Source organism: Ictalurus furcatus, chromosome 8 (genome assembly GCF_023375685.1).
Source record: "Ictalurus furcatus strain D&B chromosome 8, Billie_1.0, whole genome shotgun sequence".
Lineage (NCBI taxonomy): Eukaryota > Metazoa > Chordata > Actinopteri > Siluriformes > Ictaluridae > Ictalurus > Ictalurus furcatus.
In genome coordinates this window covers 12,773,480-12,786,739 of record NC_071262.1, presented here as the reverse complement: position 1 = coordinate 12,786,739, position 13,260 = coordinate 12,773,480, and the positions used below count along the sequence as shown (strand labels likewise).

General features: G+C 39.0%; 1 protein-coding gene across 3 annotated transcripts in view; it reads left to right on the top strand.

Annotated features, from left to right (window-relative positions):
- The first annotated feature begins 2,095 nt into the window (after positions 1-2,095).
- inppl1b (inositol polyphosphate phosphatase-like 1b) overlaps positions 2,096-13,260 on the top strand; it is a 28,602-nt gene continuing 17,437 nt past the window's right edge. The window contains exons 1-7 of one of the 3 annotated variants that reach the window (XM_053630858.1): positions 2,096-2,687; positions 2,898-3,924; positions 5,067-5,130; positions 10,385-10,523; positions 11,298-11,448; positions 11,679-11,822; positions 12,491-12,578. In XM_053630858.1, the coding sequence (XP_053486833.1) occupies positions 3,788-3,924; positions 5,067-5,130; positions 10,385-10,523; positions 11,298-11,448; positions 11,679-11,822; positions 12,491-12,578 (723 nt within the window). In that variant the 5' untranslated portion in view covers positions 2,096-2,687; positions 2,898-3,787. Of the gene's footprint in view, positions 2,688-2,894; positions 3,925-5,066; positions 5,131-10,384; positions 10,524-11,297; positions 11,449-11,675; positions 11,823-12,490; positions 12,579-13,260 lie in introns of all 3 variants that reach the window. The other 2 variants (XM_053630855.1, XM_053630857.1) reach the window with 2 other exon arrangements.

The window sequence follows — 13,260 nt, the reverse complement described above, 5'->3', positions numbered from 1 at the left end:
CTTTAGATCAATAAAATAGACAAGTAACTGATTTCCTTAAATATTTTCATGATAGTCCAACCAAATGTGAATAGTGTTTTGTTCATTAATAAATTAAAAACAGTGTAATAGTTGGCAAATTGCTGAGGGATAAGAGGAATAATACACTTCAGGACATGTTGTTATAGGAAAATAATCAACTTTGAGGACATAACAGTATATATATATATATATATATATATATATATATATATATATATATATATATATATATATATATATATAAAATAGGCAGAGACTTTAAGCTTAATGACTTACTGATTAAAACTTGAAAACATACTTATCTGTCAGTTTGGCAGTAGTAATAAATTATTTTCTCTAGACTTTATTCTGTGTCGAATGTTTAAACAAGCTCAGCTGTGTGTGGCATGTTTAGTACCACATTCACATATTGGCTTTCATTTTAAATGTCCCAGCTGTTCTATTTTGAGAGTGCGTGTCTATGTTTAGGGAAACATCACACTGTTGTTTCAAATCTCTTTAGAGGGAGGATATGATATTTAATCCACTTAGTGTATAGCATATTCTCAATAAGCTGCCTGGCCTGTGACCCTATATATAAGTAAAGAACAAACAACATATAATAAGTTTTTTTTTCACATTGCTTATCTGCATGTTCAAGCTGTCTAAAATACCACTGCTATTTCACACAAGTAGGCACATGTGAAACTGAATGTTTGCATACAGGCACAGAATGCTGAACACCACTGTACACCACACAAGTTCACCAATATGCAAAAGGTTTAAAAATACACTTACTGAGGAAGAAGCAGCCTTTTCTGTGAAAGGAGATTCACTGAAACGATGGCGAATATGGCCACCACAGAGGGGCAGGTGTTTTTGTGTGTGTGTGTGTGTGTGTGTGTGTGTGTGTGTGTGTGTGTGTGTGTGAATGTTTTATATCTTGGTGGATAGAAATGTTAGAAATATCTTACAGTTTTGACCTTGTGGCTGGTCCCCATGAGGAAAGCTACTCTTTTTTTCACTTTTTAATTTCATTTTTATCATTATTATTATTATTATTATTATTATTATTATTATTATTATTAATAATAATAATAATAATAATAATAATAATAATAATAATAATAATGTAAATGTAAATATCCAGATCCAGATCCAGATTATATATGTCCAGATCAACCTGATTACAAACATTGTTCTATTTCTGGAACCCATGTTTAGGTTTACAATTATTTTCAATAAGCCTTTGTACTCAAGTGTGGTGTGTATATTCTTTTAACCAGGGGTTCTCAAACATTTTACAGTTAGGGAAAAAAAAAAACCCCCAAAAAAACAACATCAACAATAACAACAAAAAAGTTCTAACTGAAAAACAGAACAGATAGCTCCCATTTATACAAATTTATTTTACAAACAAACTTATAAACTTATTTTAAAAAACTAAACAACAGAAAGCACATTATTTAAATGTATACAATAAGATTTTGGCTAATTTGAGCTGGGCAGTTGAAAATATTCATGTGCATAAAAGCATAGATCGGTTAATTAAATGATAGGTTTCAACCACTGTAACACAATTAGAATATCACAGACCCAACTTTGAGAACCATGGCTTTAGACTACTGAACAAAAGAACAAAACAGGCAGAATTATAGGGCAGTTTATTTTTTTGTTTATTTTTATTCTTGCTTGCTGTTTTAAATTTTAATTAAAGCATCGACTAACTTTCCCCTTCCCTCTAATCAACACCACCCTGTATGATTATTAGCTGCACTTTAAAAATAAAAATAACTTTGCATTACCATTGACTTGCATTTACTTTCACTGCACTGAATAAAACTCAGCTTCAGGAGTGGCATTCACACTTGCAAACTACCTGAATGTTTGATACCGTTTCAAGAATAATGAATCTAAAAAAATAAAAACAAATAAAGGCTCGATTCATGAGCACGAATCAAAACAAAGAAAGTACCATGGAAAAGTTTGATGTGTTCATGAATTGTCCATCACTGTGAGACATCAGGATGTTTTTCCTTTTGTGTTTACTGTTTATGACTGCATCAGAACAGCAGGGGGTGCTGAAAGGTAAATCCTGCTGTGTGGGACTGGTAGATTGTGTATCCAATAACTTGTACCCTCATCTGTTTGTGGTCTGTTTCCACAGTCGAACAGACCGAAAATAAGATGACATGGGGGATCCCATAGGGGCTCATACCTCACCTCCTTCATCAGACTACTTAAGACTAAAAAAAAAAACTTATTAGGCTGCAGACCGTTGAACAAAGATGGGATTTCACATGAACTTTTATTTATTTATGTGTGTGTGTGTGTAAGCGTGAGAGAGAGAGAGAGAGAGAGAGAGAGATAGAGATGTTTTGCTTTGGTGGTTGAGGGCCAGCCAGTGCTGTGCAGCACATTTTTGCTGAGTAGGGTGAGGCAGAAAAGCCAGGCAGCTGCCAGGAGAAAAATCTGGAGAAAGAAAGAAAGAAAGAAAGAAAGAAGAAAATGGACGAAGGAGGAGCAAGTCTGTGGAAGGACAGAGAGGGAATGATCATATCCATATGGAGGAGGAGGCTGCTCCCTCAACTTCCTGAGACCAACCGAGGCAAACAGGGAAAGAGGGAAATGGCACGCTTAAAATAAATTATAAAGAGAACACTGTATACACAAACATTGATTTAAAGGTGAGTCAGATATGGTACACCACCTTATTGTATCTGTCTGTGTCCTTAAGAGCATGTAAGAGCTAGCATTTTGGGCTTTCAGAGAATGAGACAGTGGGCTGGACGTGGTTTCACACACCAGCGATCAAGTGAAGTCACTCAGAGGAATTCTTTCTAAAGTGTTTTTTTCTCTCTCTCTCAACTCTCTTCCTTTTCTGCCATCTGGAGCAGTGAACCAGTGAAGCACTTCCTACGTCTGCTCAGTGCTCGGTGGGGGCTGTTGGCTGCAATCCTGCATCTCTGTGGAAGCAATTTTAGGGACCTGAAGACATTGTTTTCAGCATGCACGTCTCTGCACATGAAGTCTAGACATGTCTGCTGTATTGACACTACTTCTTAATGGACTCCCAGTTGCGTTTGACTGCACTTCAGTGGAGGTTGCAGACATCAGCTGAACTTCTCGGAGGGGTTCCTCCCCTTGTTTTCCTTATAAGGCTAAAATGACTGAGTGGAAAATCATTTGAATTTTGTGGTGGCTCTGCTCTGCTCTGCTCTGTTCTGACGCGCACTTGGATATCGAACCAGATCTTTTTTTTTTGCTTTGCTCTTAGTTCCTCTTCTTGGAAAAAGTTTTTAATACCGGTCATTTGTATAAGGGACAATAGATGCTTGTGTTAGTGTTTACATGAGAGTTGACTGTTTTGCTGAACTCACGGCTTCAGCTGGACAACTTTGCTCTGGGAATAACATAACAGAGAAGGAACCTCTCTGTAGCTCATCCTCCATCTGAACAAGTGCCAAATCTTCATACTGAAGGAGCCGGTCCTGGAGACACCCTCAGCACACTTCTGCGAAAGCAAACATACTTTGTTATGTCAAGACAGCATTTGGTTTCGGTGATGGTGGATTAGTTTTGTTGGAAGTACTTTGAAGACATTTATGTCTTGCAGGGATGAGAAAATTGTATGATCTGAGGTCTTCTTGTGACCTTCTCCTTGATCCTTTCTCTGCTTGCCTTGGATCATTTTTTTGGATAGCTACCATTGATTTGTTTGTCCTGGCTGTTAAAAGGTGGATATAAGGACTCAGAAGTTATTTGATCGTGGCCTCGTTGGGCCATAATGACAGCACCAGCATGGTACCACAGGGACATTAGTCGGGTTCAGGCAGAGGAGTTGCTTGCTCGAGCCGGGAAGGACGGCAGTTTCCTGGTGCGGGACAGCGAGTCTGTGCCTGGTGCTTATGCGCTTTGTCTACTGTGAGTAACACCCACACACACACATAGATTTGTGCACGCAGGCTTCAGCCCTCATCCATGCTTGCTGGCAGGCTGATTTTATCAGCAACTACCTCACCAGACGGTGGCTCCCTCAGGAGTTAAGCTTCAGGTTGTGACTCTTTCACTTAGTATACAAAATGCTTTCAGAAATCGCACATGGTGTTTCACGGAAGTTGTTTAATTCCAAGAACATGAGTGATCACCACACTCTCTTGTCTTCTGGCAGCTGTCCCCCATGAGCTCTGTTTAAATTTATACATGAAACATACCTACTTTAGGACCACTGATGCTGAGGCTAAAAGGGAAAGAGCTGTTGGAGAACCCCATCAGTCAGCAGCTTGGAGGAGTTTTTAGGTTTTTGCATATCCTCTGTCTAGCTTTCTGTAGAGTTGTCTGATATTTATTGTAGATTTAAGTGGAAGAGTCAGACAGACATCGAAGGTGCTAGTGCCAGTCAAAACCTTTCCTGATCCCCACCAGATCAGAATAGTTCAGACTGCAAAACTCCCCTTGTCTCTGCCTGGCCTCTGGAGGAAAAACCTGAGGTCCAGAGACTGTACTGCTCCCTTTTTACTCTCCCTTCTAGACACATTCCTGAAGCCTGAGGCGTCCAGCATTCAGTGTTTTTTTCTACTCTCCCATTCTTTAATACTCTAAATCCACCCTCTTACCTTCTCTTTCATCCTTCTCTTTTTCACTTCCTTTCACTGTCACCTTAACGTTCTACATGACTCATCTCCGCTTTCTGCTTATTTCTGTTCTTCATTTTGTTTATTTATATGTTTTACCCAAAGCAGCTTTTTTTAAAAAACAAATTTTTTTTTTAAAAGCCAAAGGCATTCAAACCTGTTTTTGAGGAGGCTTAGCTGTAATTTCATTGTCAGAAAGTGGCTAAAACACAATCTTAAGGAATTGATAATGGCTGAAAAAAAAAGAGAGAGGAAGAACCAAATAGCGGATGAACAAGATTACACTGGCTAGTAAGTGGATCATTGTGTGGTATGGCATCAGCCAGTCACTGTTATAGTTTGTATATGGGTTGTTGTGGCCACTTTGGTTTTTATGGGATAGTTTCTTTTCTTTGTTACCATGGGTAATAATCATTTTTGTGCTGTTTCTAGATTCCAACGTCATGTTCACACTTACCGCATCCTTCCTGATGCAGATGGGTTGCTGGCTGTTCAGGTGAGGGCACACATTGTTAGCTACTGAATTGAAAACTACCATGACCCTTATGTTTAATGTGTCTATATAGGATCTAATAATCCTAATCAAATTATCAGTACCATTAATAGAAATTCTAATACTGGGACAGTCTCACAGTATTTGCATTAAAATGTAAAGGAATACTGGGATTTTGCTATGTGTGAGTGTAGCACTTTCAATTCCTTAAACTATAAGAACTCAAGGGGACAAGAGGAACAGTGTAATTCTTGAGCTTCAAGTGTGATTTGGTTTTGTTCCAGCAGTGTTTGTTGTGTGTGTGGCTCCAAGTGACTGCATGTCTGGTGAATGAGCTCATTAGTTTACTGAGTAAATGATGTGTTTCACACAGATTCCATGAACACCCACACATAGTAGCTATCCCATGCAGAATTGCTGGAATGGGTCATTTTGCATGAGCATGTGTGTGGGTTTGGTTGTATCTGTGAGTATACAGTGCCCTCCACTAATATTGGCACCCTTGGTAAATATGAGCCAAGAAGGCTGTGAAAAATTGTCTTTATTGTTTAACCTTTTGATCTTGTGTTAGAAAGAGTCACAAAAATACTCTGCTCTCAAAAAAAAAACTTTGTTAAATATAGGTGTGCAACAATTATTGACACCCTATGAATTTATGTGAGAAAAATATATTTGAAGTATATTCCCATTGATATTTAAAATTTTTTTAGTACACCTACAGTGAGGGGAAAAAAGTATTTGATCCCCTGCTGATTTTGTACGTTTGCCCACTGACAAAGAAATGATCAGTCTATAATATTAATGGTAGATTTATTTGAACAGTGAGAGACAGAATAACAACAAGAAAATCCAGAAAAACGCATGTCAAAAATGTTATAAATTGATTTGCATTTTAATGAGGGAAATATGTATTTGACCCCTCTGCAAAACATGACTTTGTACTTGGTGGCAAAACCCTTGTTGGCAATCACAGAGGTCAGACGTTTCTTGTAGTTGGCCACCAGGTTTGCACACATCTCAGGAGGGATTTTGTCCCACTCCTCTTTGCAGATCTTCTCCAAGTTTGGCAACTCGAACCTTCAGCTCCCTCCACAGATTTTCTATGGGATTAAGGTCTGGAGACTGGCTAGGCCACTCCAGGACCTTAATGTGCTTCTTCTTGAGCCACTCCTTTGTTGCCTTGGCCGTGTGTTTTGGGTCATTGTCATGCTGGAATACCCATCCACGACCCATTTTCAATGCTCTGGCTGAGGGAAGGAGGTTCTCACCCAAGATTTGACGGTACATGGCCCCGTCCATCGTCCCTTTGATGCGGTGAAGTTGTCCTGTCCCCTTAGCAGAAAAACACCCCCAAAGCATAATGTTTCCACCTCCATGTTTGACGGTGGGGATGGTGTTCTTGGGGTCATAGGCAGCATTCCTCCTCCTCCAAACACGAGTTGAGTTCATGCCAAAGAGCTCCATTTTGGTCTCATCTGATCACAACACTTTCATCCAGTTGTCCTCTGAATCATTCAGATGTTCATTGGCAAACTTCAGACGGGCATGTATATGTGCTTTCTTGAGCAGGGGGACCTTGCGGGCGCTGCAGGATTTCAGTCCTTCACGGCGTAGTGTGTTACCAATTGTTTTCTTGGTGACTATGGTCCCAGCTGCCTTGAGATCATTGACAAGATCCTCCCGTGTAGTTCTGGGCTGATTCCTCACTGTTCTCATGATCATTGCAACTCCACGAGGTGAGATCTTGCATGGAGCCCCAGGCCGAGGGAGATTGACAGTTCTTTTGTGTTTCTTCCATTTGTGAATAATCACACCAACTGTTGTCACCTTCTCACCAAGCTGCTTGGCAATGGTCTTGTAGCCCATTCCAGACTTGTGTAGGTCTTGTCCCTGACATCCTTGGAGAGCTCTTTGGTCTTGGCCATGGTGGAGAGTTTGGAATCTGATTGATTGATTGCTTCTGTGGACAGGTGTCTTTTATACAGGTAACAAGCTGAGATTAGGAGCACTCCGTTTAAGAGTGTGCTCCTAATCTCAGCTCGTTACCTGTATAAAAGACACCTGGGAGCCAGAAATCTTTCTGATTGAGAGGGGGTTAAATACTTATTTCCCTCATTAAAATGCAAATCAATTTATAACATTTTTGACATGCGTTTTTCTGGATTTTCTTGTTGTTATTCTGTCTCTCACTGTTCAAATAAACCTACCATTAAAATTATAGACTGATCATTTCTTTGTCAGTGGGCAAATGTACAAAATCAGCAGGGGATCAAATACTTCTTTCCCTCACTGTAGGTGACTAGGAACAGGCAAGTGTTCAATCATGATTTCCTGTTTCACAGGGGTATAAATATGAGGTAACACATAGGCCAAATTCCCTTAGTCATTCATAACAATGGGTAAGACCAAGGAATATAGCTGCGATGTGTGGCAAAATGTTGTTGAGAGTTACAAAATGGGAAGTGGCTATAAGAAAATAGCAAAAGTAAATGAAAATGAAAATTTCCACCATCAGGGCAATAATTAAGCTGTTCCAGTCAACTGGAAATGTTATGAATCAACCTGGAATTGGACATGTGACTATATTCTCTTCGCACTGTGAAGAGGATGGTTCTAGTGGCCAAAAAATCTCAAAGGATCACAGCTGGAGAATTGCAGAAGTTAGTTGCGTTTTGGGGTCAGAAAGTATCCAAAACTACAATCCGAATTCACCTTCATCACCACAAGTTGTTTGGAAGGGTTTCAAGAAAAAAAACCTCTACTCTCATCTCAAGCGTCTTCAGTTTGCCAGACACTACTGGAACTTCAAATGGGATCGGGCTCTATGGTCAAGCAATAGAGCTTTTTGGCAATAAACACCAGAGGTGGTTTTGGCACACACAGAGAGGTAGCCATATGGAAAAATATCTCATGCCTACATTTAAATATGGTGGGGGCTCTGTAATGTTTTTGGGCTGTTTTTTCAGCCAGAAGACCTGAACATTTTGTTAGTACACATGGCATCATGGACTCTATCAAATATCAGCAAATATTAAATGAAAATCTGACTGCCTTTGCCAGGAAGCTTAAAATGGGCCGTGTTTGGATCTTCCAGCAAGACAATGATCTAAAACATACATCAAAATCAACACAAAAATGGTTTACTGACCACAAAATCGAGGTCCTGCCATTGCCATCCCAGTCCCCTGACTTGAAACACACAGAAAACCTGTGGGGTGAACTGAAGAGGAAAGTCCACCAGCGTTTGAAGGATCTGGAGAGATTCTGTATGGAGGAATGGTCTCAGATCCCTTGCCATGTATTCTCCAACCTCATCAGGCATTATAGGAGAAGACTCAGAGCTGTTATCTTGGTAAAGGGAGGTAGCACAAAGTGTTGACTAAAAGGGTGCCATTAATTGTTGCACACCTATATTTAACAAAGTTTTTTTTTTTGATAAACCTGTGTTGTATTTGCAATTGTTTGTTATCCATGAGAGCAGAGTATTTCTTTTAATTTGGTGAACAAAAGATCAAAAGGTTAAATAATAAAGGCAATTTCTCATAGCCTTCTTCGCTCATATTTACCAAGGGTGCCAATATTAGTGGAGGGCACTGCACTATAACAATTTTGATGATATAATGTGATGTTTTCTTATTTTATATAATACTGTATAAAATATACATTTTATAAAATGTACATTTATATTATGTGACCGTGTTTTACATATGTAAGCCCTATCTGGGATGTAAATGTACTCTAACTCATATTTAACTTAGTATCTTTGCCATTCATTTGCTGTTTTTATAATTAAAGGCAGATGGAGACCAACACACAGTTGCAGAAGTAAAACACACCTTAAACCCATGAGCTCTTCTATAATTAATCAAAGACACACACACTTGCACGCAAGCATGCACACACACACACACACACACACACACACACACACACACACACATACTTCTTACTATCCTTGTGAGGTTCTTCCATTTAATTATTAATGTAGCTATTTACTATGTGTACACCTAACCCTAACCCTAGCCCTAACCTTAACCTCAGTAACAGAAAGGAAGTAGGTTAGTTCTATTAGCTTTTTAAAATAAAAGCTAAAGTTAAAAAAAACAAGAGTTTTCCATGTGTGGACCAGACAAATGTCCCCATAAGTTAAAAATTGTCAAATAGTCAGATATTCCTATTTTTGTGGGGAAATTTGGTCCCCACCAATATATAAAAACATGCCCACCAACCCTCCCCCCAACCCCACTGCCATCCACCCCCCCTCCTCCCAACCACCCCAAACACACATACTTTCTCGTTTTCTGTCAGTGCTTTTTGTGGTTGCGTCTTTCTTTAGAAGTAAGAATAGTTGCTGGTTTCTTGGTTCATTTTATTTAAATGGCAGACTTTTTCCAGTCCAGTCTCTCCCACTGTCTCTTTCTGTCCTTTTAATCGTTTTTCAAGAAGCTCTTTTCCTCCACTCTGGAGTAAAATACTGCTGTTTTTTGGCAACCAAAGTGGATTGGTTGACTGAATATGCCAAAATGATCTTGTCTCCCATACTAGGAACATATAATTTTCTAAAAACAAACAAACAAAATGTATGTATGAAACGATCTATGTATGTATGTCCTGAATGTATGTAGTCTTTTTTGTGGCGATCAGCTGATCAATGATAAAGACCTTTGACATTTGTCTGATTCCCGTGAATAAAAGGGCTTTTATAAAGGCCCAAATAAGCCATGCCATTTTCTCTGGGCACTGAGGTTAAGGTTTCAGATTTAGCATGGTAATACGCCAGAATACCCCACTGTCTCTGTGACACCCACATACACACTTGCATGCAGGTAGAAAATATGTGCTCAAGCACATGCAGTATTTGTAGCAATAGATTTTTAATAATTTGATGGCTACATATGATTTTTGGAAACTGCAAGAAATTGGTCGAAGCTTCACATGGTTTATTATTGTGTGAAAAATCTGGGGTCTATTTTAACTTTTAGAATGGTGGCAAAGTTTACAAAACGCTGGGCTGGCGCTTACTTCTATGAATGCTGGACAATTTCCATGGCACTGCTCTGCTTGACATTATTACAGAGGTGTAAACTCAGTGGTACAGCTAGAGTAGGGGCTGAACATGATGAGTTTATATATGTTTGGGGGAAACCAGTATGAAATATGTCCGTTTGTCATGGTGTCATGGTGAATCATTACTCTTGCCCTCTGTGTGTGTGTGTGTTTGTATGGGGGGAGGGTGTGTGTATGTTTTTTTTTACAGACCACACAAGGGGTGCAGGTGAACTGTTTCCGAACTCTTGGTGATTTAGTTTTAGGATACCAGCAAGCTCATAAGGGCCTGGTGATCCCTTTGCTTTATCCGGTTGTGAGAGAGACAGAACTAGTGGATGAGAGCTCAGGTAAGACACACACACAGGTTTGTCTTTGTCGTGAGGGTCTTGATATAAATATTAATGCAAATATTTAATACCATGCCTAGACTTAAACCTAACTCTAACCTTAACTTCATTAACCAAAAGGAAACCGTTTGCTCTTTCACGTATTTTAAGTAAAAGTTTCAGGTTATTTTATTATTATTTTTTTAAAGTTATTTTTTCAGTCTCTTGTGGGTTCAGCAAAATGTCACCCCAAGTAAAAACTATGAGACATTCCATTCCTTATGGGGACATTTGGTCCCTGCACTGTCACACTCATGTGACCAATCAAGCTTGAAATCCTCTGCATTTACATGTAACCACATCTAACTTTTTTTCATGCATGTTTCATGTGAAAAATGCAATGTACAATTTTGTGTCAAAAGAATCCAATGAATTTCTTGCTATTTGTCACTGAAAAGCATATTACTAAAAATAGTGTATAAAATGGTATATATATATAAAATATACTTTTGATTGCAGTAATAACACATCTCAGATATCCAACACTTTGTCACTCAGAGATAAAAAAGCAAAAACAAAACAAAAAACAGGTGCTCGAAGTATTGATTTATTCATGCAGGTTAAGACTGGAATTAAAAACTTTACTGGCCTGGCTCACAGTCCGCTAGAATATTTGTATTTGGAAAATTTAGCTACTGAAAGTTCATAGAGGGAATATGTCTTAAATGCATAAGCAGAACTGCATTCCCAAATCTGTCATTGTGGTTTTTATAATGCTATGGGTTCATGTTGTAGATGGGGATGATGAGAAGCCAGGCTCAGTGTGGAACCCTGTGGCTTCCCCTCCTGCAGCTCAGGCGCCCCCTACAGCCCAGTCACCTCCTGCAACTCAAACACCAGCATCTCAGCTACTGCTGCAAAGACTGCAGGGCAACACCACAAACAGGTTAACACGTATGACTTTATATATTACACATGCAACTTTCTATATTACTTCATCATTATAGTCAACTGGACTTGACGGTGACCTCCACTTTCAAATCCAAGTGATTTCTGGAGCGAATAATGTACTGCAGAAGTATAGGGAGATGTTCTATACTACAGTTACAAATGAATGCTATAGCATTACAAATGGCATAACTTTTGTGTGTCTGTGTGTATGTGTGGGTGTAGTAGTAGTGTGGCTTCTGAGATGGTGGCTCTGGTTGGTGAATACTTGCGTGGTGATGTGAATCTGGATCTGGAGAGTTTGAAGAAAGGAGGCTCAGAACTACAATTTCTCCAGCGACTCCTCTGCACAACTTGCCATAAATTGCACAGGTACCACTCCACTCTTTATCAGACAGAAATTTAGACTTCATCATGGTAGTTGCTGGTGAAAATGGCATTTACTGTCAGGTCCATAAGTACTTGGACAGTGACACAATTTTGGCCATTTTGCCTCTGTACACCACCACTATGGATTTGAAATGCAGCAATCAAGATGGGATTGAAGTGTAGACTTTCAGCTTTAATTCAAGGGGTTTAGCAAAAATATTGCATTAACTGTTTAATTACAGCCATTGTTTTTACAGTGTAAATCTTTTATAACAGCAAAGGGGGTACTAGACCTAGAATGGGATGTTCAATAAGCACATATGGGTGTGATTGGTCAGCAGTCCACTTTTGGCCATATAGTTCAGAAAACATTAGGGCCACGATGACATTATTTATAGGCCTATCTGTGTTTTGAGTTATTGAGGTTTGGATTAAACCAATTCAACTTAAGTGTTCAGACACATGGCCTGATAGCTATGAGAAATCAAAATTAAATGGGATAGCTTTGATAATGGTGGGCTGTGATTTCCAGTACTATAACAAACAAACAAACAAGCAAAAAAATCCCAGACTGGCCAGGTATGCTTCAGACCCCAGAACTGTTCTAGAAAATGCTGCTTTAATATGTTTATCTTTAGGAAAATGTTTATCTTTCATTCTGGCATCTACAGTGAGATTGATCAGACGATGTCCAGTTTGGAGACCCTGGCTAAAGTCTTTGACCATCCCAGTTGTCCCTTAACCTGTCCTAAAATCCAGGTAAACCATATGACAGTATTGAAAGTAGTGATTTAGATTTAGACTTGAAACAATTTAGAGGCTGTAAAAAAAGGCTAGTTTTAGTTTTGGCACATTCCTTAAAATGTACAAAATGGCATTTTTTCATTTATATAATCAAAGACTAAGGTGCCCAAGTCTTATCCTAGATAACTACAGTCAATCACCCAGTCCAGTCCAACATGTGATTGAACTCATCAGTCATTTCCCTATTTAAACAGGTGTATTTACACAGGGAAATCACTAACTTCACCAACTTGCACTGTGCATAGCTGATCTAAAGACTATTTTACATCAGACGTGACAAGGAATGCAAAACAAGCCTACTCTGTGACACTATTTTATTCACACTGGGCGGCCTCACACTGGGCGGCATAATGTAGAGGAACTGTTTGCTTTGTTGAAAATCTCTATTGCCCATATCATTAGTATAAATGTGTTACAACTGACTGCAAGTAAAGCTTATTGCCCTAACTAGATTTTCACTACTATGCCAAGAACTCACATAGTTTACAATTCTGCTTCTGATGTAGAACTACACACTGAAATAAAGCCCAGATAAAAAAGCAAAACCTCTCAAAAACAGCTTATATTTAAGCTTCTGTCAGCAGGTTAGCTCTTACTGCGATTGCCAGATGCATCACCAAGATAATTGTCTGGATAA